The 26,616-nt window shown below is 40.8% G+C and overlaps 1 protein-coding gene across 8 annotated transcripts in view; it reads right to left on the reverse strand.

The window, feature by feature from the left end:
• LOC128695389 (phosphatidylinositol 4,5-bisphosphate 5-phosphatase A) overlaps positions 1-26,616 on the reverse strand; it is a 127,397-nt gene that overhangs the window by 91,784 nt on the left and 8,997 nt on the right. For 7 of the 8 annotated variants that reach the window (XM_053785949.2, XM_053785946.2, XM_070095473.1 and 4 more), the window contains exons 7-10: positions 26,092-26,245; positions 24,874-25,011; positions 23,497-23,583; positions 18,376-18,409 (exon numbers count right to left, since the gene is read on the reverse strand). In XM_053785949.2, coding sequence (XP_053641924.2) covers positions 18,376-18,409; positions 23,497-23,583; positions 24,874-25,011; positions 26,092-26,245 — 413 coding nt within the window. Of the gene's footprint in view, positions 1-13,140; positions 18,410-23,496; positions 23,584-24,873; positions 25,012-26,091; positions 26,246-26,616 lie in introns of those variants that run through there. The other variant, XM_053785944.2, reaches the window with a different exon arrangement.

The following is a 26,616-nucleotide window of genomic DNA, read 5'->3' on the forward strand; positions in this document are numbered from 1 at the left end:
GGTGTGAAGCATGGGTGATGAATGTTGCAGCGAGGAGAAGGCTGGAGGCAGTGGAGATGTAATGTCTGAGGGCAATGTGTGGTGTGAATATAATGCAGAGAATTTGTAGTTTGGAAGTTAGGAGGAGGTGCGGGATTACCAAAACTGTTGTCCAGAGCGCTGAGGAAGGGTTGTTGAGGTGGTTCGGACATGTAGAGAGAATGGAGCGAAACAGAGTGACTTCAAGAGTGTATCAGTCTGTAGTGGAAGGAAGGCGGGGTAGGGGTTGGCCTAGGAAAGGTTGGAGGGAGGGGGTAAAGGAGGTTTTGTGTGCAAGGGGCTTGGACTTCCAGCAGGCATGCGTGAGCGTGTTTGATAGGAGTGAATAGAGACAAATGGTTTTTAATACTTGACGTGCTGTTGGAGTGTGAGCAAAGTAACATTTATGAAGGGGTTCAGGGAAACCGGCAGGCCGGACTTGAGTCCTGGAGATGGGAAGTACAGTGCCTGCACTCTGAAGGAGGGGTGTTAATGTTGCAGTTTAAAAACTGTAGTGTAAAGCACCCTTCTGGCAAGACAGTGATGGAGTGAATGATGGTGAAAGTTTTTCTTTTTCGGGCCACCCTGCCTTGGTGGGAATCGGCCAGTGTGATAATAATAAAAAAAAAAAATAAACAGTAGACCAATCAGCAGGGTCTGCCTTTTTGTTACCTTGATCATCATGTCCAGGGACCCAGCAAAAAAACATCGTCTTTGGGTTTGCTAGGAATGTGGAATAACCAAAGCTGTATATGTACTTAGGGCAGTGGGATGAGGGTAACCAAATTTCTGGATAGCTTGTAGTGCACTGTAGGAGTCTCAAATTACTACAAATGATGAGATGGATATCCATGCAGTGTATGTGATGGCTAGGGGAATTGTACACAACTCAGCTGTGAAAATACTGGCAGAGTCCTGCAAATAACTTTGGATGATTTTGTCAGGAACAACTGCTGCATATCCAACACCATCAGAGTATTTAGAACCATCATTGTACACCACAATAGCACGAGAATGAAAATGGCGATGATCAAAAGAGAGGAAATGTGAAGTTACGGTAGGTAACTGAGCTTTTGCACTTGGAAGTGGGGAAGAGCAAACATGAATCATCAGGACTTCCCAAGGAAAGAGAAAAGTAGAATGCAGGAGGTACACACAGAGGAGGTAAATTAAGAGCACCCAATAGAGAAAATACGGAGAGGAAAGGGTTTTAAGTAGAGGCACCAATTTAACAAAGAGTCTCTAATAACATTCATTACCATTCTATATATAGGAGGATAGTGGATTATTATTATAATCAAACAGAAGTGCTAAGCCACAAGGGCTATACAGCGCTGCAGGGCAGGAAGGAAGTGAGGGCATCAGGTGGCAAAAGGGAGAGGGATGAGTAATAGGTTACGGATAACAGCGGGGCAGTGGATGGTGAAAGGGTAAAGGGCAGCAAGAGACTGAGCTAGAAAGGGCTGAGGGGAGTGCAAAAGGTATCATCATCAGAGTTTGTGGAGTAAATCAGTCGTCAAGAAGTCAATGAGAGTCAGGATTAAAGGAGGGTCCATCAGCAAGAAGGGAAGGTAAAGAGTAGTAGAATGAAGACGACGTTGGAGGTAAATTCTGCGTGCACGTTGATAGAGAGGGCAGTCTAACAGAATGTGGCTAATCGATACTGGAACTTGACACTGCTCACAGAGAGGAACAGGGTGCCTCTCCATGAGATACCCATGAGTAAGACGAGTGTGGCCAATGCGAAGGCGGGAGAGAGTGGTCTCCCAACCTCGGCACTGATGACAAGAAGACGGCCAGTAACCTATGCTCGGTTTAATAGAATGAAGTTTGTTACCGAGCAGAGTTGACCAACGTTGTTGCCAACGGGTGTGAAGGTGGGTAGCTATTGTAGCAAAATAGTCCAGAAATGGAACACCTCTATAGGAAATTGGTAGGTCATGTATGCTGACCGCCTGTTCATTGCCCTGTACGTCGACATGACCAGGGACCCAACAAAAAACATCTTTATGCTTGGTAGAGATACGGCGTAGCCAAAGTTGGATACGGAGAACTAGCGGGCGAGATGTATCAAATTTTCGTATAGCCTGTAGAGCACTAAGGGAGTCTGAGACTACCACAAATGATGACACAGGCATAGATGTGATACGAATAAGTGCTGTAAGAATGGCATACAATTCAGCAGTAAAAATGCTAGCCGAAGATAGTAAATGCCCCCGCACGACACTGTCCAGAAACACTGCTGCGAATCCGACGCCATCTGAAGACTTAGAGCCATCTGTGTACACAGCGATGGCATGAGAATGAGAGTGGAAGTGATCAAGAAAAAGAGAGCGGGAAGCCACTGTAGGCAGTTGGGCTTTTGAGCAAGGGAGTGAGAAGGAACAGACCCAAACAGCTGGAACTTCCCAGGGGGGTAGGGAAAAGTGAGATGCTACATGAACATATAAAGGTGGTAACTGAAGGGAAGACAAGAGCGAATGTAAGCAAAAAGGGACGGAGCAAACAGGGGCGGCGAACAAATAAAGAATGTCTACTAATATCGGTGACCATTCTATAAATGGAAGGATTGTGGAAATTGTGAGAGCGTACATAGCAGCGAAGGCAATGGGCATCACGGCGATCAGACAAGGATGGAACATTCGCTTCTGCATAGAGGCTCTCAACAGGGGAAGAGCGAAAAGCACCAAGGCATAAATGTAATCCTTGGTGATGGATGGGGTTAAGGCTAGAGTAGCAGGAGAGGCCGATGAATAAATCTGGTCACCATAATCGAGTTTCGATAAAACGAGGGCTGAATGTAGGCGAAGCAGAGTTCGACGATCAGCTCCCCAGGAAAGATGAGCAAGGATTTTAAGAAGGTTTAGCCGGCTGTGACAAGTTGCCTTCAGAGAGGTAATGTGAGGTTTCCAGGATAACCTACGGTCAAAGAGAAGGCCTAGAAACCTGACTGTATCACGTTCGGGGATACGGGAGCCATAGAGATACAAAGGATGATTGGAGATGACACAGCGTCTAGTGAAAGTAATTTGGCGAGTTTTGGTACTGGAAAATTTAAACCCATGCGTGGTGGCCCAAGTGGAAACACGGTCGACCGCATGCTGGAGAGAAACTGCAATGAGATGACAGTCAGCGCCTACACAAGCAATAGCGAAGTCATCAACATAGAGTGATGACCAAATATTGGGTGGAAGAACAGAGGCCAAATCATTTATAGCTAGGAGAAAAAGTGTTGTGCTCAGAACACATCCCTGAGGGACACCTTCAGCTTGGACGAAGTCCGGGGAAAGCACATTATTGACTCGAACACGGAAGTGTCTGTCAGTTAAAAAGTTCTTAAGGAAGGATGGTAGATTGCCTCGAAGGCCTAAGGAGTGGGCTTGGGCCAAAATATTATACCTCCAAGTTGTGTCATATGCCTTCTCAAGGTCAAAAAATATGGCAATAACTGAGTGATTATTCGCAAAGGGAGGATAGTGGAGATCGGAAGGATGGACAAAACTGACAATGGGCATCATGTTGAGCTTACAAAGTTTGAAGAGTCACCTCTACACATACTCTCTCAGCTGGGAAAGAATGAAAAGCCCAAGACTTAAACATAACCCATGATGATGAATGAAATCAAGTTTGGAAAGCATAATGGGGCAGCTAAAGAATACAGCTGGACTACGGTGGCCAAATGTACTCGATACCATTCTGGAGAGAGGCTGCTATGACAGACAGTACCTGCATATTATTATTATAATAAAAAAAGAAGCGCTAAGCCACAAGGGCTATACAGCGCTGCAGGGTAGGGAAGGAAGCGAGGGTATTGGATGGCAGAAGGGAGGAGGGATGATCAGTAGGTTACAGAAAACAGCGGGGCAGGGGATAGTACGGGGGTAGGGGGTAGCAAGAGATTGAAGTAGAAAGGGCTGAAGGTATCAGAATTTGTGAAGTCAGTCAGTTGTTGTCAAAAAGTCAATGAGAGAGTCTGGATGAAAGGTGGGTCCATCAGCAAGAAGGGAAGGTAAAGAGAGAGCAGCAGAGCAAAGACGACGACACAGGTAAATTCTGCGTGCTCGTTGATAAAGTGGGCAGTCCAACAGAATGTGGCTGACTGATAATGGAACTTGGCAATTCTCACAGAGAGGAGCAGGGCGCCTCTCCATGAGATATCCATGAGTAAGACGAGTATGGCCAATGCGAAGACGGGAGAGAGTAGTCTCCCAACCTCGACACTGGTGATAAGAAGACGGCCAGTAACCTATACTCGGTTTAATAGATTGAAGTTTGTTGCCGAGCATAGTAGACCAACGTTGTTGCCAACGGGTGTGAAGTTGCAGCAAAATAGTCCGTAAATGGAATACCTCTACATGAAACTGGTAGGTCATGTACTGCTGACCGCGCAGCAGTGTCTGCCTGTTCATTGCCCTGTACGTCAACATGACCAGAGACCCAACAAAAAACAATATCTTTATGCTTGGTAAAGATGCGGCGTAGCCAAAGTTGGATACGGAGGACTAAGGGGTGAGGTGTATCAAATTTCTGTATAGCCTGTAAAGCACTAAGGGAGTCTGAGACAACCACAAATGATGACACAGGCATAGATGCAATATGGATAAGTGCTGTAAGGATGGCATACAATTCAGCAGTAAAAATACTAGCCGAAGATAGTAAATGCCCTTGTACGATGCTGTCTGGAAACACTGCTGCGAATCCTACGCCATCAGAAGACTTAGAGCCATCTGTGTACACAGCAATGGCATGAAAATGAGAGTGAAAGTGGTCCAGAAAATGAGAGCGGGAAGCGACCGTAGACAGTTGGGCTTTCGAGCAAGGGAGAGAGAAAGAACAGACTCGAACAGCTGGAACTTCCCAGGGGGGTAGGGAAAAGTGAGATGCTACATGTACATAGAAAGGTGGTAATTGAAGAGAAGACAAGAGCGAATGAAGGCGAAGAGAGAAGGGACGGAGTAAACAGGGGCGGCGAACAAATAAAGAATGTCTACTAATATCAGTGACCATTTTATAAATGGAAGGATTGCGGAGATCATGAGAGCGTACATAGTAGCGAAGGCAATGGGCATCACGGAGATCGGATAAGGATGGAACGTTCGCTTCTGCATAGAGGCTCTCGACAGGGGAAGAGTGAAATGCACCAAGGCATAAACGTAATCCTTGGTGATGAATGGGGTTAAGGCTAGAGAGAGTAGCAGGAGATGCCGCTGAATAGATCTGGTCACCATAATCAAGTTTCGATAAGATAAGGGTGGAATGTAGGCGAAGGAGGGTTCGACGATCAGCTCCCCATGAAAGATGAGCAAGGGTTTTAAGGAGGTTCAGCCGGCTGTGGCAAGTTGCCTTCAGAGAGGTAATGTGAGGTTTCCAGGATAACCTACGATCAAAAAGGAGGCCCAGAAACTTGACTATCACGTTCAGGGATACGGGAGCCATAGAGGTACAAAGGATGATCGGAGATGACAGAGCGTCTAGTGAAAGTAATTTGGAGGGTTTTAGTGCTGGAAAATTTAAACCCATGTGTGGTGGCCCAATTGGAAACACGGTCGACTGCATGCTGGAGAGAAACTGTAATAAGGTGACAGTCAGCGCCTGCACAGGCAATAGCTAAGTCATCAACAGAGTGATGACCAAATATTTGACGGAAGACTAGAGGTCAAATCATTAATAGCAAGGAGAAAAAGTGTTGTGCTCAGAACACATCCCTGGGGGACACCTTCAGCTTGGATAAAGTCCAGGGAGAGCACATTATTAACCCGAACACGGAAATGCCTGTCAGTTAAAAAGTTCTTAAGGAAGGATGGTAGATTGCCTCGAAGGCCTAAGGAGTGGGCTTGGGCTAAAATATTATACCTCCAAGTTGTGTCATATGCCTTCTCAAGGTCAAAAAATATGGCAATAACTGAGTGGTTATTCGCAAAGGCATTACGAACATACGTATCCAAGCGTAGTAAGGGGTCTATGGTAGAACGTCCCTTACGAAAGCCATATTGACGAGTGGAGAGACTGTTGTGTGTCTCTAAATACCACACTAAACGTCTATTTACTAGGCGTTCCATCACTTTGCAAACTGCACTGGTAAGAGCAATGGGACGATAGTGGGAGGTTTCATGTCCCGTAGTGCCTGGTTTGCGGAAAGGGAGAACAATGGCGGATTTCCACAGCCGAGGAAGAACTCCTTGTGACCAAATAAGATTGTAAAGACGTAATAGGACTGCAAGGGCTGACTGATGTAAATGTTGTAGCATACGAATATGAATGTCGTTGGGCCCAGCTGCCAATGATCGGCAAGCTGAGAGTGTTGCCTCCAGTTCTTGAAGTGTAAAAGGCACATTATACTGTCCTTCTCTGAGAGAAGAAAAGTCCAAGGGTGCTAACTCTCTGGCAGACTTTGAGGAAAGAAATGAGGGGCATAGATGGAGTCCCTGAGAAATACGGACCAGATGATTGCCAATTTCATTGGCAACATCTAGTGGGTTTGCTATATCAACACCGGCAACCCGCAGAACAGGAGCCGGGTCAGGAGAATATTTACCACTCAGTTTTCGTACTTTTTTCCAGACTGCACTCATAGAGGAAGCAGAGGTGATGGTGGAGACATAATCTCGCCAGCAAGTGCGTTTAGCGTCACGGATGACACGGCGAGCGATCGCACGCTTCTGCTTAAATTCAAGAAGTCTCTCTGTGGTTCTACTGTACTGGTACCTGCCCCATGCAGCGCGTTTCAAACGTACTGCACGAGCACAAGCAGGAGACCACCAAGGCACGCATTTCTGAGAATGCCTGCCCGAAGTTTGGGGTATAGAATGAGAAGCTGCGGTTAAAACGGAGGACGAGAAGAGGTGTAAAAGCTCATCGATGGGGGACGAAGAAGGAACCTCTCTAAAAACAGTTAGGTGTGAGTAAAGGTTCCAATTTGCCTGATCAAATTGCCAGCGTGGGATGCGAAGAGGTGGTGAATATGAAGGGGAAGTAAGAATGATTGGGAAATGATCGCTGTCATGTAAGTCCGGAAGAACAGACCAAGTGAAGTCTAATGCGGCGGAGGAAGAGCAGACTGAGAGATCGATGCAAGAGAGTGTGTGAGTCCGAGGATTAAAATGGGTGTGAGTACCTGTATTTAAAACATGGAGGGGGTGGGTGGCAAGAAAAGCCTCTAACTGAATGCCACGGGAATCACAGTGAGACCCCCCCCCCAGAGGAAATGGTGGGCATTAAAATCACCAAGTAACAGAATCGGTGGTGGTAATGACGAAACAAGAAAGGCAATATCCGGAATAGATAATGCCCGAGAAGGAGAGAGATATAAAGAACAGAGCGTATACCACCTATGCAAGTGGATACGGGCTGCTGTGTAATGCAACGAAGTACGAACAAATAGCTGATGGTACGGAATATCAGTGCGTAGAAAAAGGGCACTTTCATTAAAGGTCCCATCAGGAAAAGGATCTGAAGAATACAATAAATTATAGCCTGAGATGGGAGAGATAACAGCAGAGTGTAATTTTGGTTCCTGTAAGCAAACACCAACAGGGGAAAACTGGGAGAGTAACATCTGAAGCTCACCCCGATTACCCCTGAGGCCGTGTATATTCCACTGTAAATAGGCCATGATTGGCAATGATAAAGATACCTGAAATCCGCAGGTAAGGGTTCCTACGGACTAGAGGGGTTGGAAAAGTCCACATGCGGAGGCAGTGGAAAACGTTCAAGCAGCGAAGGAACGGTGCACTGTGAAGAAAGGAGTTGCGCAGATGGAGTAGAGGAGAGAGAAGGAGCGGAGGGTGGATCAGTGTCCATTGATGGTTTGGTCTCTGCAATATATTCAGAGATTGCTTCAAGAGTTTCAGAATTCAGAGACGTCGTATGGTAGACAATATTGGAAATGGTAGGGGGAGGATGAGTAAAGATTGGAACTGTAATGGACTGTACCAAGGTAGGGGGGGACGGAAGGGTGGAGGGAACTGAAGAAGCGTGGAAGGGGACAGAAGAGGCAGAAACCTGGGAGGTGGCCGAAGAGGAAGAAACTTGGGAGGGAACAGGGGAGGAAGGTACAGTACGAGGAGGAGGGCGAGCCTCTACACTTGTAACAGAGCCAGTGAGAGGGGGAGAACCAGGTACAGAGACAGGGAAGGGAAAATGAGGAGGTGGAAGATGGGTAGGAGGTGTTAACGGACCTTTTTTTGACTTTTGAGAAGTAGAGGGACGATTGGGAGGTGTCATACGAGATCTCGTCGCTACTGAGGCTTGTGAGAGAGAACACGAAGAAGCAAGATCAGACTGAGACGTTGAAGTAGGGACGTCTGAGCCGAGGACAGCAAAAGAATTAGCTACAGGAGTGACTATGGGAGAGGTAACCACAGAGGTGGGTGCAGAAGATGGGATACCAGAAGTGGGGGGACGTTTTGAAACACGGGAATAAGAAACACGAGGTAGTCTCCCTTGGAGGCGGAGATGAGAAACTGCCATGGCATAAGGGAGACCTTCTGCCTCTTTGAGGTAACGGATTTCCCGCTCGTTTAAGTAGACTTGACAACGGCGAGAGTATGAAGGGTGAGCCTCATGACAATTAAGGCAAGAGGGAGGTCGATTGCAAGACTTATTAGAATGGTCATCGGCACCACAGACTGGGCATTCGGCGATAGATCTGCAATATTTCGCTGGATGGCCAAATCGCCAGCAATTTCTACACTGTTGCGGTGTAGGGATCACCTTTCGAACTTGTTACCGATGTCCTGCTACATAAACTGAGGATGGGAGTTCACGGCTGTCAAAAGTTAAACGAGCCACATTGCTAGGGTATCGTCTCCGCCCGCGGGCAGGAAGAACGTAAGTGTCTACCTTGAGGATTGGGAGATCTTGGAGTTCCAGCTGTTCAAGAATGTCAGTGCTACATGTCTGGAAATTTTGTTGAACTATGGTATGGGGCAGAATGATGGTACCACTACAAGAATTGAGGGAATGATGCTTTTCAATAGTTACAGGAACAGTATCGATATGGGAAAGACGAGAAAGCTCATGAGCCTGGGTAGCATTCTGTACGATGACGATGCGCGTACCTCTCTTAAGAGCATGAAAAGAAATATCTTTACCAACATGGCATAGGAGTGCCTTGCCAATACTGTGGTCAGAAAGATAGGCAGTAGAGGAAGTCGGTCGTAAAGTGAAGAATTTAGTCCATTGTGCAGTCTGAAACTGAGCGTGGAAAGGTAGTGAAGGACGTGTCGATCTTTTCTGAGAAGAATGAGAAGGTGGAGAAGTATCATCAGCAGGTAATTGTCGTTGTCGTTTAGGCATGGGACCAGAGTTGGTCCGACGTGGAACGGGCCGGCGATTCGAAAATTGCCGCACCATAGAGGGAGAGGCCGGAAGCATAGTCAGAGGAGAGCGAAGGTCAGATAAATCGAAGGAGTCAGTCGAGGCCTCAGTACCTGAAGCAGGTGAGGAAACAGCACCGGCAAGAGGTACAGAGGCATGAGGACTGTCCGAAGAGTGGTCCAAAGACGAGGCGGGGTCAGAACGGGGTGCGGTATCAAGAAGGGGCCCGGGGGTAGCAGGTTCATGGACTAGGGCTGCCATGGTTAGGTTACTTCTTTCTTTTTGTTTTTAAGAAAAAAAAGAAAGAAAAGAAAATAAAAATAAAAAAAGAATAAAAAAGGGGGGACCGGGGAGGGATAGTTCCTAGGAGGAATGAAAGGGCCAGAAATCTCCCTCCGCGCCCAAGAGGACCTCAGCACCGCAAGTAGCGCAGATGCAGCATGGAACCCGTGCCATACCCTACCCATCATGCCAGTAAACCGGCAATCCGGGATAGCAACCTCACATCTGCCGAGCTACCTCGGTGGACAAAAGAGAGGGCGGCCGGAAATCCGCCACAAAGCATACCTCCTTCGGCCACCACCCCCGGAATCCGAAAGGTGGCTTCCAGAGATACACCCGTCGCCCGAGAGACACCCAAAGCTACCCTCCGGGATACCGGAGAGGGATCAGGACATCCCCAGGCAATCCAGATTCCACGGCAAACTACGCCACCGCCAAGAACCTCAACGGAATGGGATGGACCCCGGTACCCTTTCCCCTACCTAGGAACTAGCGTGCCTGTGGAAAAAAAAAAAAAAGGCCAAAAAGGAAGGGCAAAAGGGAGGGGTGGGGAGGAGGAGGAGGAAAGGAAAAAGGGGAGGATGGGATAGGGAACTGGGGATTGGGGGGTAATTAGGTTCGGCTCAGGTTAGAGTATGTAGGAAAGAGGGAGATTATTTCCCAAGGATGTGTTATGTCACCATGGTTGTTCAATATATTTATAGATGGAGTTGTAAGAAAAGTGAATGCGAGGGTCTTGGCAAGAAGTGTGGAGTTTAAAGATAAAGAATCAAACACAAAGTGGGGGTTGTCACAGTTGCTTTTTGCTGATGACACTGTGCTTTTGGGAGATTCTGAAGAAAAGTTGCAGAGGTTGGTGGATGAATTTGGTAGGGTATGTAAAAGAAGAAAATTAAAAGTGAATAGTATAGGAAAGAGTAAGGTTATGAGGATAACAAAAAGATAGGGTGACGAAAGATTAGAGGGAGAGAGTATGGAGGAGGTGAATGTATTCAGATATTTGGGAGTGGATGTGTCTGCAGATGGGTCTAGAATTGATGAGGGGAAAAGGGTGAGCGGTGCACTTAGGAGTCTGTGGAGACAAAGAACTTTGTCCTTGGAAACAAAGAGAAGAATGTATGAGAGTATAGTTTTACCAATGCTCTTATATGGGTGTGAAGCATGGGTGATGACTGTTGCAGCAAGGAGAAGGCTGGAGGCAGTGGAGATGTCATGTCTGATGGAAATGCGTGGTGTGAAAATAATGCAGAGAATTCGTAGTTTGGAAGTTAGGAGGTGTGGGATTGCCAAAACTGTTGTCCAGAGGGCTGAGGAAGGGTTGTTGAGGTGGTTCGGACATGTAGGGAGAATGGAACGAAACAAAATGACTTCGAGAGTGTACAAATCTGTAGTGGAGGGAAGGTGGGGTAGGGGTCGGCCTAGGAGAGGTTGGAGGGAGGGGGTAAAGGAGGTTTTGTGTGCAAGGGGCTTGGACTTCCAGCAAGCATGTGTGAGGGTATTTGATAGGAGTGAATGAAGGCAAATGGTGTGAACAAAGTAACATTTATGAAGGGATTCAGGGAAACCAGTAGGCTGGACTTGAGTCTTGGAGATGGGAAGTACAGTGATGCACTCTGAAGAAAGGGTGTTAATGTTGCAGTTTTATAAACTGTAGTGTAAAGCACCCCTCTGGCAAGACAGTGATGGAGTGAATGATAATGAAAGTTTTTCTTTTTCGGGTCACTCTGCCTTGGTGGAACTCGGCTGACGTGTTAATAAAGAATAAAAATAATTCTAATAAATTACCGCTGATGATTCATTCAGGAAAAACAGCTGCATATCCAATACCATCAGGGTGCTGAGAACCATCAGTGTACATATACTGCAATAGCAAGAGATTGGAAGTGATTAAGAAAGAGGCAAGTGAGCTTTTGCACAACGAAGTAGGGAAGAGCGAACAAGAATTATTGGAACTTCTCAAGGAGGGAGGGAAATGTAAAATGCAGTGTGAAAGTAAAGGGAAGCCATGATAGTGTGAGAGGAAAGGGACGTAATACGGTTGATGGTTAAACAAGCTAATAGATAAGAGAGAAGATTTTGTTCGGATTTTTAACCCCGGAGGGTTAGCCAACCAGAATAACTCAAGAAAAGCAGTGCATCATCGAGGAACTGTGTCTCATTTCCATTGGGGTCCTCAATCTTTTCCCCAGGATGCAACCAATACCAGTTAACTAACACCCAGGTACCTACTTGCTTGCTAGGTGAATGGCACAACAGGTGTAAAGAAATGCCCAACGTTTCCACCCTTGCTGGGGATTGAACCACGGACACTCAGCGCGTGAAGTGAAAGCGTTGCCTACCAGGCCACAGCATTACTAATACTGGTTATCATTCTACACATGAAAGGGCTGTGAAGGTCATGGAAGCAGACAAAATAATGAAAACAGTGGCAGTTGATATTATAGAGAGGTTATTTACATACTGTACTTAACTATACATAATGCTAGTATGGAAAGAGCAATGGTGCCATGGCTTATACAAAAAACATAAGGACAAATTAAGAAAGAAGGCTACTTACACAAAACTACATTGTTTAATGTTGTTCCTCTTAGTTTTGTATTGATTGGTTTTATTTCAATATTCTAAAATGAAAAAGCAACACATGCTGATAAAAATTTGTCATTCTTCATGAAAACATAGCCTCTTGGCCCACAATTTTCCTTTAGGACTAAGGCTCTACAAATGTTACTTAACAGTTCTTGAACAAAACTTGGACAATTATGCTCAATCCAATCATGATACTAATCTTGTGCATTCACATGTTTTACTAACCAATAAAAGATAAATCTTATTGTTTGCCGACCTAACAAGATACTCATTAACCACAGGGTTTCACTAATACCTTCACCACAACAAAAGTAATACTGAATCGACAATTAAAGGGGACCATATAACATTGTCTGGAATCATAAGTTAATATACTAACTTAATAAATGAAAATAAAATGTAAAAATGCTGAGCATTAAGGAAGACACTGCATCTCATATGCATGCATCAGTGTATAATCATCAAACACTGATAACATGCAAACTGAGTACAGTATACATAAATATGAAGGATTTGAATTTTTTTTTTTTTTTTTTTAACAAGTCGGCCGTCTCCCACCAAGACAGGGTGACCCGAAAAGAAAGAAAATCCCTAAAAAGTAAATACTTTCATCATCATTCAACACTTTCACCTAACTCACACATAATCACTGTTTTTGCAGAGGTGCTCAGAATATATGCAGTAAATGTTTTGTTTTTTACAACTAATATAGCTTTTAAATTTTAGAAGTTTTAGCATGTCTTGGTCAATATCTATCTCACATTTTTTTAAAACTTTCTTTATTCACATATATAGATTTGCTCATATACTTAATTTAGATCTCAATATTTAATTACAGTATCATAAATAAATACCATTCATTTATTTTCCCAATTACCTGGGTTCTTAATATAACAACATATCCCCAACTAAAAGGCAGGAAAAAAGATATCTAGCTTACCTTTCACTTTTTTAATATACACATTACCCAAGAGGCATGGGATAAGGCTCTTATATTTTTGTTGCACAAGACACAGCCTTAACATGAAACGAGCATTTCAGTGACCTGGCTATTATTATTAATGCTATATAATACATCAAACTGACATCTGGAATTAGGTAAATATTTGGTGAGGTACAGTCAGTCACACCCACTATCTGCTGATCGTCAAGCAAATCTCATTCCCTAAACACTATTTACATATTAAGAGTACACTCAAGTTTCTTATTCCAGATAAATCAACATGCCAAGTATACACTGGAAGGAATACAAAAGTATGAGATCACACTGGAATATGTTCACCTATCCATCTACATAAATACTGTATTTTGAAATATAGAGTATAATCATAAAAAATTATGCTAGTGAAGTTGTAATGAGTATGGGTAAATAACATATGAACTTTGACCTTAAACTGTCCAAACGTAGATCTACGTTCACATGCGTAGCACTCCGACCTTGATTTTCCCCTTTTGAAAGAGTGTAAATAAAACGTAGATCTACGTTTGAAGAACCCCCCCCCCCACACACACATGGACGTAGATCTACGTTCGGACAGTTTAAGGGTTAAACAATGCTTCAAAACACACTAAGTAAAAATATTAAAAAAAATATTTTACATTTTCTTAATTCTTTTATTTTTTCATTTATAGTATATATAAATGATAAATATTGTTTTAAGCCATATTTTCTACCACAGTAAGAAGTTCACTTCACCCTTACTATCTGCAACATCCCATGTGTTCTTAGTCTGCTCATAATTATTTCTAGCCCTGCACTACTGAGTGGATACCTTTACTATACAATGACCTATTCTTACATAAATAAAAAATGCACTTTCATTATACATGTGTCCAAGTGATACATAATAATATGCATAGCTGACCTGATACATCTTGATACATACCTAAGATCAATATAGGCACTACTTTTGAGTACTTGATCTAACACACAACACTTCTAACAAGTCTAAACAAGTGCAATTATCTATACAGTACACCTTTCATTACCTTTTATCTACTAAATGTTCTTAATATCAATAATTTTTAATATACTGGATATACTGGATATTTAACAATTCAAATGTATATATAATATACTGTGGTAATAATTCCTACTATACTATAGGAAAATTATATTTAAATAAGCATTACTGCAAATCAGTACTATTCTACAAATAGTTAATAAAAAAAAATTCTTCTAAAACTTGAAGATACTATGGTCAGCTAATTTTGTATGCCAATTGTCCATGGACAGAGAGATGAACTGTGTGATATAAGAAAATCACACACTTCAAGAGCCTATCTAAATGCTCTCTACTTTCTGTTACATGACAAGTATACTGCAATAACTACTGTTTTTATAATTAACACTCAAGTAACATGGTAGGAATGACAGTGTGAGCCTCTGCTCAGGAGATCTACTGTATACGTATTACAGTATAGAAATGCGCCACTTTCATAACCGAGCTCATTCTTGGCTATCCAACTCACACCCATGAATATAACAATTATTTGCTTAAATTTGTGAAGGCTTACATTAAAAAAATACAGTTTGATATTTACACAGCACTTAAGTGTAGCTACAATGGTGAATCAAAGGGATCCAATCTGCATCAATGTTGTTACTGAGGAATGAAATGAAAGTTTCCTTTGGTCCCTCAACAACAATGATAAAATGCGAGAAATCTTTCTAAAATAAGACAATACAACCCCTTCCCAATGATGTGGTAGTACCAGATTAACAAAGAAATGCATTCAGGGTATGCATATAAGAAGTCTAGAGGCTAATATGGTAATGCAGTGATTATGAATTTTTAAGCAAATATATATCCCATTAGTACTAAAATGCTGAGAATTTTTTCTAGTGTTTTGGTAGTACAGATGGTAAATTTTATCCTGTATGTTAAGTACATTACATAAAATGTTTAACTTGACTTTTTCTTACTAGTACTGGACAAAATTGCTACATCTTAATTTTAAATCAGACTGTACCTAACTGATAATCCATTACATTAAAAGTACAATAATAATAAAAAAATTGTGCATGATCATACTGCACAAAGATATATCACTCACAAATTAACTAACATCTTTGACCTCTTTACCTCTGGCATAAAAAGACATGCATTTTGAATATTTTTTCCTTGAGAGAACTAAACTATTATTCTCAGAAAGTGCAATATCTAAAAGGGTCATTCAACACCAAGGCAATGAGGTGCAAACATTAAAGGGCAAAAAAAAAAAAAACAAGAGGGGGAGATCACAATGGGAAAATGTAGAAGTCACAATTTGTGATGTAAACTATTTCAATTAAAAACTGTTTATACATTTATGAAGTGATTTAGGGAAAGAATAACAGAATATTCATGACCTGAGACTCCAACATACCTCCAGCAGATATCAGAAATACTGCTGGAATGAAGATGAGAGGTTTTTAAGAAGCTGGAAAGTTTCCCGTTACTGAATCCCGTGCTGAATCAATCAGGCTGTGATTGCTATGTGGGTCTGCTGACTGCTTGCTAATACAACAGCCTAGTTGACAAGGTGAATAATAAGTGACTGGCCTCAGGCAATGCTGCAGGGGGGACAAAACCTCTCAAAATCAATCATAGGTACACACACTTAACACTGAGGAAAGGATGCCATGTGTAGACTTTGAAGACATTTTGCAGAAAGGTTGACAAAGATTAAACTTTGAAGATGGGTCTCTCAGAAAGGATAGCAGAAAGTGAAAGCATGTTAGGGCAAAGGTGAGGCCAAAAAATAGAGCTGATGTGCTCTTTAATAAATAGGGTAATATATCAGATGTTTAACCATCAGCACATTTTGTAATGAATGCCTCTCAGCAAAATGAAGTTAAGTTTGTAATAAAACAGGTGATATACACTCCCCAATGTTACTGATCTACAGTACTATTAAAATATCAACAATGACCTCAAGAATAATATATTTTTGTTTATTTTGTGACTGAAACCAAAGCCCACAAATGAAATATATAATAAACATAACATGATCAAAATAAATTCTAATATACAGTACATGTATTTCCAAGAAACTTGATATTCCAACTACTACCACTATTATTTCCATTAGATTAATAAACATCAAACATTAAAGTTACTTGTGTGACCTTCAAAGTTTTTCCTCAGTGTCCATAATCCTCCCAACAAAGATACAATAAAACAGGAAAATTTTTTATGAACATTATAATTCTTTACCTTAAAAGAGTGAGGATAGAATATTCAAACATTCTATGGGAAACAATGTATACAATAACTCTCATACTATAAAGAATAGCAGTACAACAAGAAAGTTTAATTTGAAAGTCAATAGGCATACAGGACATACTTTTTATTTCTTATTCTTTTTATTTTGTGCAGTACAGTGTTGTAGAATAAAGCTAACAATAGCCTCTTTCACTTTTTTAAGTACTGTATCAGACTTCTTATATTTATTAATGCAAGTCTCTTAACATAATCATTTAAAGCTTACATACAAATTACCATCATTATTACGGTAATATATACAAGACTTGCTTGGCACTGACATTACCATATTTTATTCAGTTCATATAAACTACTGCATCTAAGACTTAAAACTTTCCAGTTTAATTTATATTTTTTAGTGTTAGTATTCATCTTCAATGTATAAAAAAAACTTATATGACATATTAAACCAGTTGGCCCCAGTCACACATGGAAGCATTACAGTCGTAGACCCTACCTCTCTTTAGGCTTGGTGTTTAATGCACTAGCAATAATCCAAGTGTTGAACACTGGCCAATGAACAGGTAAATCCCACATGAACAGATAAAACATTGAGAAGAAAGAATTTGTATATCTCAGCCTCAATCAGATACCCACTGTTTAAATTAAGAGTGCTCTCTGACTGAAGCTGAAATGTACCTTCAACTCAGGGTTTTATTTTTCATCTAAAAGAGATTTACCTGTGCATTAACAATACTGTATGCACAATGCAGACGACCCTTTATATATCATGCTGTAACTCGTCTAAACATCACAACAGATTATAGCATTTTAATCCGTCATACTATTATCTCTGGATTTAATCTTGTTTTTCTACTTTTGTGTACAGACTACTTTATTTCTTGAAACAAAAAATTTATTATTTTAAATTATTTGTTTAAAAAAAGAATAACTGCAATACTTCCTGGAATATAACTTAGCCAAAATGCAGAATGTTTTAGTCAAGTTCTGACATCTCAGCACTAAGAAATTTAACAAAAATCAGACATTTCAGAATGTGTGGTATTGTACACCCTGTCTTGAGTGCACCTTTTGTTAATGTGGGAATAAGAAAAGTAACAAGATAAGAAAACTAAAATACTGTATATAAAGTACAGTACATGTATTATAAATAAATAAGAGAAACTTATCTATCCAAGATGGTAGCTCCACATGCATACCACTAGTTGAACTTTAAGTAATTTATATACCAGTAATGCATGAATTAGATATAGTAATCCAAATTATGATAAATTCATGCTAATACTTCTTAGCATTAATTTAATAAAAACAAAATAACATAGTATTTAAATAATAATATCTACTTACATATTCATAATAGGGATTAATTTGATATTGGGAAGTACAGCTGTAATAGTAAAAGGTATGGGAAAACCAACAAAGTTTTTGTTGACAAAGATTTGAAAAAGCCTGTTGCACAGGTAAAACAGTGTCTGAATAAAATTTCCAATTACTGTTTTTGTCTTAATCATCTATAATAAATAGTGTTTGTGAGCCTGGTGGGCAAGAGACAATCTTATTGTGACAGACTGAATCTTACTTAGTCTGTAAGATGTGCTCTACCAATGGCCCACACATAAAAATAGGATTACAGTGGGCTACCAATAATAAACAATACTTAAGTACAAATTAGCACTGTCAACAAATACACAGGAGTAAAACCTAAATTTCTTAAGATTTTCCTTCTCAGAGAGCTATCACAAACAAGGCTAAAAATTAGTGGAAACCTACACAGGATCATGGCTTTCAGCCACAGTTAAAAAGAACAAAAAACACACAGTATCATGGCTTTCAGTCACAATTAAAAAGAACAAAAAACAATGTGCACAAAGTCACTAGGACTGGGAGGAAAGGACTGGGAAAGGATCACTCATACCCAGGTAACAGGAGTACTTTCCAGAGTAATAAACAAGACGATACATACCTGGATGCTGAAGTAGCTCATCATTGAACAAAAGCTGAAGAAACAAAAAATGAAAATATTAGCTTTGATAAATAAATTATACAAGTTATTTACTTTTATGTTCTCAGAGATCACATTATTAATATTTTTTTATTTAACTCAACAGTCCTTTGTCATGGCAAGGTGATCCAAAGAAAACACATTCATCAACATTCACTCGATCACAGTCTTTCCAGAAGTGTGCCGACATCACAATCAGAATACCCCTCTGACTGCAATATCCCCACCCTCCTTCAGAGTGCAGATAGTGGCCTTCCCACTTCCAGGAATCAAGTCCAAGCAACAGGTTTTCCCTGAATCCCTTCAGAAAAGCTACCGTTCTCAAACTCCAACAGCACATCCATTTAATGGGAAATGTACAGATATCATATACATACTGTCCTCATAATTAATAAAGTATTTAAAACTACTGGAAATACCTTTAACACTAAGAATGTCTTCTTGGGAGTGAAGTAGATACTATTATTATTATTATTATCACACTGGCCGATTCCCACCAAGGCAGGGTGGCCCGAAAAAGAAAAACTTTCACCATCATTCACTCCATCACTGTCTTGCCAGAAGGGTGCTTTACACTACACTTTTTAAACTGCAACATTAACACCCCTCCTTCAGAGTGCAGGCACTGTACTTCCCATCTCCAGGACTCAAGTCCGGCCTGCCGGTTTCCCTGAACCCCTTCATAAATGTTACTTTGCTCACACTCCAACAGCACGTCAAGTATTAAAAACCATTCGTCTCCATTCACTCCTATCAAACACGCTCACGCACGCCTGCTGGAAGTCCAAGCCCCTCGCACACAAAACCTCCTTTACCCCCTCCCTCCAACCTTTCCTAGGCCAACCCCTACCCCGCCTTCCTTCCACTACAGACTGATACACTCTTGAAGTCATTCTGTTTCGCTCCATTCTCTCTACATGTCCGAACCACCTCAACAACCCTTCCTCAGCCCTCTGGACAACAGTTTTGGTAATCCCGCACCTCCTCCTAACTTCCAAACTACGAATTCTCTGCATTATATTCACACCACACATTGCCCTCAGACGTGACATCTCCACTGCCTCCAGCCTTCTCCTCGCTGCAACATTCATCACCCATGCTTCACACCCATATAAGAGTGTTGGTAAAACTATACTCTCATACATTCCCCTCTTTGCCTCCAAGGACAAAGTTCTTTGTCTCCACAGACTCCTAAGTGCACCACTCACCCTTTTCCCCTCATCAATTCTATGATTCACCTCATCCTTCATAGACCCATCCACTGACACGTCCACTCCCAAATATCTGAATACATTCACCTCCTCCATACTCTCCAATCTGATATCCAATCTTTCATCACCTAATATTTTTGTTATCCTCATAACCTTACTCTTTCCTGTATTCACTTTTAATTTTCTTCTTTTGCACACCCTACCAAATTCATCCACCAATCTCTGCAACTTCTCTTCAGAATCTCCCAAGAGCACAGTGTCATCAGCAAAGAGCAACTGTGACAACTCCCACTTTGTGTGATTCTTTATCTTTTAACTCCACACCTCTTGCCAAGACCCTCGCATTTACTTCTCTTACAACCCCATCTATAAATATATTAAACAACCACGGTGACATCACACATCCTTGTCTAAGGCCTACTTTTACTGGGAAATAATTTCCCTCTTTCCTATGTACTCTAACTTGAGCCTCACTATCCTCGTAAAAACTCTTCACTGCTTTCAGTAACCTACCTCCTACACCATACACCTGCAACATCTGCCACATTGCCCCCCTATCCACCCTGTCATACGCCTTTTCCAAATCCATAAATGCCACAAAGACCTCTTTAGCCTTATCTAAATACTGTTCACTTATATGTTTCACTGTAAACACCTGGTCCACACACCCCCTACCTTTCCTAAAGCCTCCTTGTTCATCTGCTATCCTATTCTCAGTCTTACTTTTAATTCTTTCAATAATAACTCTACCATACACTTTACCAGGTATACTCAACAAACTTATCCCCCTATAATTTTTGCACTCTCTTTTGCCCCCTTTGCCTTTATACAAAGGAACTATGCATGCTCTCTGCCAATCCCTAGGTACCTTACCCTCTTCCATACATTTATTAAATAATTGCACCAACCACTCCAAAACTATATCCCCACCTGCCTTTAACATTTCTATCTTTATCCCATCAATCCCAGCTGCCTTACCCCCTTTCATTTTACCTACTGCCTCACGAACTTCCCCCACACTCACAACTGGCTCTTCCTCACTCCTACAAGATGTTATTCCTCCTTGCCCTATACACGAAATCACAGCTTCCCTATCTTCATCAACATTTAACAATTCCTCAAAATATTCCCTCCATCTTCCCAATACCTCTAACTCTCCATTTAATAACTCTCCTCTCCTATTTTTAACTGACAAATCCATTTGTTCTCTAGGCTTCCTTAACTTGTTGATCTCACTCCAAAACTTTTTCTTATTTTCAACAAAATTTGTTGATAACATCTCACCCACTCTCTCATTTGCTCTCTTTTTACATTGCTTCACCATTCTCTTAACCTCTCTCTTTTTCTCCATATACTCTTCCCTCCTTGCATCACTTCTACTTTGTAAAAACTTCTCATATGCTAACTTTTTCTCCCTTACTACTCTCTTTACATCATCATTCCACCAATCGCTCCTCTTCCCTCCCGCACCCACTTTCCTGTAACCACAAACTTCTGCTGAACACTCTAACACTACATTTTTAAACCTACCCCATACCTCTTCGACCCCATTGCCTATGCTCTCATTAGCCCATCTAGCCTCCAATAGTTGTTTATATCTTTCCCTAACTGCCTCCTCTTTTAGTTTATAAGCCTTCACCTCTCTCTTCCCTGATGCTTCTATTCTCCTTGTATCCCATCTACCTTTTACTCTCAGTGTAGCTACAACTAGAAAGTGATCTGATATATCTGTGGCCCCTCTATAAACATGTACATCCTGAAGTCTACTCAACAGTCTTTTATCTACCAATACATAATCCAACAAACTACTGTCATTTCGCCCTACATCATATCTTGTATACTTATTTATCCTCTTTTTCTTAAAATATGTATTACCTATAACTAAACCCCTTTCTATACAAAGTTCAATCAAAGGGCTCCCATTATCATTTACACCTGGCACCCCAAACTTACCTACCACACCCTCTCTAAAAGTTTCTCCTACTTTAGCATTCAGGTCCCCTACCACAATTACTCTCACTTGGTTCAAAGGCTCCTATACATTCACTTAACATCTCCCAAAATCTCTCTCTCTCTCCTCTGCATTCTTCTCTTCTCCAGGTGCATACACGCTTATTATGCCCCACTTCTCGCATCCAACCTTTACTTTAATCCACATAATTCTTGCATTTACACATTCATATTCTCTTTTCTCCTTCCATAACTAATCATTCAACATTACTGCTACCCCTTCCTTTGCTCTAACTCTCTCAGATACTCCAGATTTAATCCCATTTATTTCCCCCCACCGAAACTCCCCTACCCCCTTCAGCTTTGTTTCGCTTAGGGCCAGGACATCCAACTTCTTTTCATTCATAACATCAGCAGTCATCTGTTTCTTGTCATTTGCACTACATCCACGCACATTCAAGCATCCCAGTTTTATAAAGTTTTTCTTCTTCTCTTTTTTAGTAAATGTCTACAGGAGAAGGGGTTACTAGCCCATTGCTCCCGGCATTTTAGTCGCCTCATACGACACGCATGGCTTACGGAGGAAAGATTCTTTTCCACTTCCCCATGGACAATAGAAGAAATAAAGAGGAACAAGAGCTATGTAGAAAAAGGAGAAAAACCTAGATGTATGTATATATACAGTGGACCCCCGCATAACGATTACCTCCGAATGCGACCAATTATGTAAGTGTATTTATGTAAGTGCGTTTGTACGTGTATGTTTGGGGGTCTGAAATGGACTAATCTACTTCACAATATTCCTTATGGGAATAAATTCGGTCAGTACTGGCACCTGAACATACTTATGGAGTGAAAAAATATTGTTAACCAGGGGTCCACTGTATATGCATGTGCATGTCTGTGAAGTGTGACCAAAGTGTAAGTTGGAGTAGCAAGATATCCCTGTTATCTAGCGTGTTTATGAGACAGAAAAAGACACCAGCAATCCTACCATCATGCAAAACAGTTACAGGTTTCTGTTTCAGTCATCTGGCAGGACGGTAGTACTTCCCTGGGTGGTTGCTGTCTACCAACCTACTACACCTAATATTATACACCTGCAAAATATTGGAGGGCCAGGTTCCAAATCTACAGACTACTATAATAACTTGCAGGAGAGAGATACAGGAGGAAGTGTGAAATAAATCCAGTGAAAAGCAGGGATGCTGTAGGCACAATAAGAACACTGTGTCAACATCCATGGCCCAAGACTATTAAAACTGCTACCTACCAGCAGATATTAGAAATCTTTCTGGAATAAAGTGTGCAAGTTTTCAACAGAAAACTGGATTACTAATTTCACCAAGTACCAGATCAAACAGGGTGTATGATAATGATTAAAAAATAAATACAGTATGTAACTACCATGAAAAATGTTTGTGAGGAAAACAAAATGCATAATTAAAAAACACTACTGTTCTAGACAATGACAAGTTTACCAAGCATATACTATACAGCATTACAATTTTATATGAAAAGAGAATGAAGCACTGAACTGATAAAACTATTTCATATACTTAAAAGTAGTTTGATGGGCAAATTTGTATGGTCTGTCCTCCCAATGCCAATACTGGTATTCTACCTGTATCCTTAAGCAAACCTTTCTACATACACTATTAAGATTAGGTATGCTTAATGTCAATTAGCCAAATTTTATGCAATATATATTAATACCAATAAATACAATAAAGCTTAAGGATTAGACTATGCTCTGATGTGCAAACAGATAATGGGGTAACTATTGAAAATTCTGAGGAAGCATGACAGCAAAAATCTGTTTTTCACATTTTAGTGATATTGGCTCGAGTTTTATTGATGCTCCCAAGCCACAGTAATACACAGTACCAATTTTATTTTAGGAGGATAGGTTGAGCCTTACCTGAAAGGTTCTCTGAGAGGTGTTCCCAAGGTTGGGTTGAGGTATATACGTATAAGTGATGTACTGATGCATTGATGTAAAGTCCACCTGTGAAGCAGTATATTTGTAAACAATTCATAAAATATACACCTGAAAAAATTATACTGTCAGTATGAAAGCACTCCAAAAATTTTCATTTGGTCTCTTAAGACAGATTGCAGTCATGTGACTAGTAAATGTGTCTGCCATTTTCGTGATCAAATCGGTCATTTTCAGTCAATAGCCATTGAATGTGATAAAAGCTATAAAGCCAAAGCTTACAGAATATTTTGTCATACAGATGTCATTAGTATACAGCATATGAAACTACAGCCAGTCTGTCTCTATTCCCTATCATCATTACTTACTCAAAATAGCCTAGCCTGAGTTTTGAATGTAACATGCTTATATATTGAGCCATACAGACATGAACAAATTGACACAGGGCTGTCATTTTAAGTCAACAGCCATCGAATGTGATAAAAGCTATAAAGCCAAAGCTTACAGAATATTTTGTCATACAGATGTCATTAGTATACAGCATATGAAACTACAGCCAGTCTAATTGTCTCTGATTCCCTATCATCATTACTTACTCAAAATGGCCTGGCCTGAGATTTGAATGTAACATGCTTATGTATGAAGCCATATAGACATGACCAAATTGACACAGGGCTTAACGCTAAATTTTTGTGGATTCCTTATCACGCGGGCCTCCAAGAGCATAGTACAGTCGATGCCTTCACTAAACTAACATTAAATGAAAAGAACATCATGTATAATTTTGGTTTCTCAAACAAAAGTTTAAAAACCTTTGCTCAAACAAGTTTGAAGCAAAACAACACAGATCCACTTCCCATCATTGTGAAATGAGTCAAGTAAAAAATGTTTATGGAGAAAGCAATAAGATCAGCAGACTACACAACTTTATCATAGCCAGATTAAGGCTAGGCTGTATTTATAGCAAGCTCAGTTTGTATGGAGAAGTCAGTGATATGAAATACAAAGTATGGACAGACAGAGCCACACACACTATAACACTGTATTTCATTGTGTTCAAACATTTAGCCTTATAACAGAAATGTCCCAACAATCTCTAGAGGAAATGGAAAAAGTTAAATCAATAATGTATCAGAAACCTTGAGATTGTATCCATACTTTGTACTGAATAGATGAATGAGCTTATCTGATGAGATTGTAACCTAGTAAGTGATCAATATTTATAGTGGTAATAGTTTTACTTAAGATTGTATTTACATACTGCATATGAAATAGACTTGTTTTTTCTTTGTAACCTTATAGTACAGTAGCTCTGGGAGATTCTGCGTGCATGCTTCCAGAAACACACAGCAGTTATACCTTATATAGTGCAATATAATCCCACGGTGAGGTGACAACATCAGAGTCGAGAGAAATCTTCACTGGGCCACCCTCACCCACAACCCAGGTTCCCATGGGCTGGAACCTCACACAACGGTCGTCATGGTTAGCAAATACCTGCAGGGAGAAGCAAATAATTAATATACTGTACACTGGCTGTATCACTAAATTTGAAAAACAAAATGATATAATAATCAGGTAAAATATAAAGAAACTACAATAAAAACTTTTAAAATTAAATAAAGAGAAAGTAAGCACCAACGTAAACCTTTTTATTACAATTACCATTAAGTATTAATATTTTATTAGATTTCTGCTTTGTCATATTTGGACAGAACTGATCCATAACTACACAATGATGATAATATTTAAGGATAAGTGCTAAACCCATTAGGGGTCGCACAGCGCCTGGGAACGGGAAGCAATCCCCCTGAGGGGATCTAAGAGGGTACTTAGCTAATTTAGGCCCGGTGGCCTGGTGGCTAAAGCTCCCGCTTCACACACGGAGGGCCCGGGTTCGATTCCCGGTGGGTGGAAACATTTCGACACGTTTCCTTACACCTGTTGTCCTGTTCACCTAGCAGCAAATAGGTACCTGGGTGTTAGTTGACTGGTGTGGGTCGCATCCTGGGGGACAAGATTAAGGACCCCAATGGAAATAAGTTAGACAGTCCTCGATGACGCACTGACTTTCTTGGGTTATCCTGGGTGGCTAACCCTCCGGGGTTAAAAATCCGAACGAAATCTTATCTTATCTTATCTAGGTATCCATAATAGGAGTAGAGCAGGTGACGTAATGGAGATTGTGGTGGATAGAGATGATAGTTTTACTTTGATAGCAACAAAGTCTGTAGCCAACATTTTGTCCACTGTGTCTGAAAAAATTGACAAGTGGATTTTTTCTTGCATTTCCAAAGTCTGTTAAAGTGAGGGTTTACTTACGAAGGTACTCAATCAACTGTTTAGCAGATGGAGGATCAGGCCTCCACCATTCTTTGTACAGTATACAGCACATGGGCTAGAACTTCATTACTAGTAATCTAATAAAATATGATGACAGATATACATGCCTTGCAGGATGAATGCAACAGCCTGATAGATCCAGCAGTAAAACAAAGATGCTTATTAAGCCCAGCCTTTATTGAATGCTTTCATACTTAAGTGTGAGAGCTATGGACTCAGTGATTTTGTAATTACCTTTACTTTATATGTTGTTGTGACCGGCTTGTGATCAGATTGGGTATACACTTCAATTGGGCTATACAGAAGTTGCTCAACTCCCAGCTTGACATTCTCATAGGCATCTACATGGACCTGATACAAAATACGATCTGTCCACGCAGGTCTTCGTCTGAAAAAATATATGAAGTATATGGGTATATTATTCAAAACCAACACTCATAATACATACACTAATTTTAAAAAATAGCAAATTTCCTGCCCAGTAAATGTTGTTAATATGATAGTAAATGTTGATAATATGATAGTAATTCTGAAGACCAAAAATTTCTGGTTATTATAGATTTAGCTGGACTTAAGTCATGGAAACGGGAAGTACAATGCCTGCACATTAAAGGAGGGGTCTGGGATATTGACAGTTTGGAGGGACTTCTAAACTGTCGTATCTGAGCACCTCTGCAAAGACAGTGATTATGTATGAGTGAGGTGAAAGTGTTGAATGATGAAAGTATTTTCTTTTTGGGGTTTTTTCTCTCTTTCTGG

Source organism: Cherax quadricarinatus, chromosome 50, assembly GCF_038502225.1.
Source record: "Cherax quadricarinatus isolate ZL_2023a chromosome 50, ASM3850222v1, whole genome shotgun sequence".
Classification (NCBI taxonomy): domain Eukaryota; kingdom Metazoa; phylum Arthropoda; class Malacostraca; order Decapoda; family Parastacidae; genus Cherax; species Cherax quadricarinatus.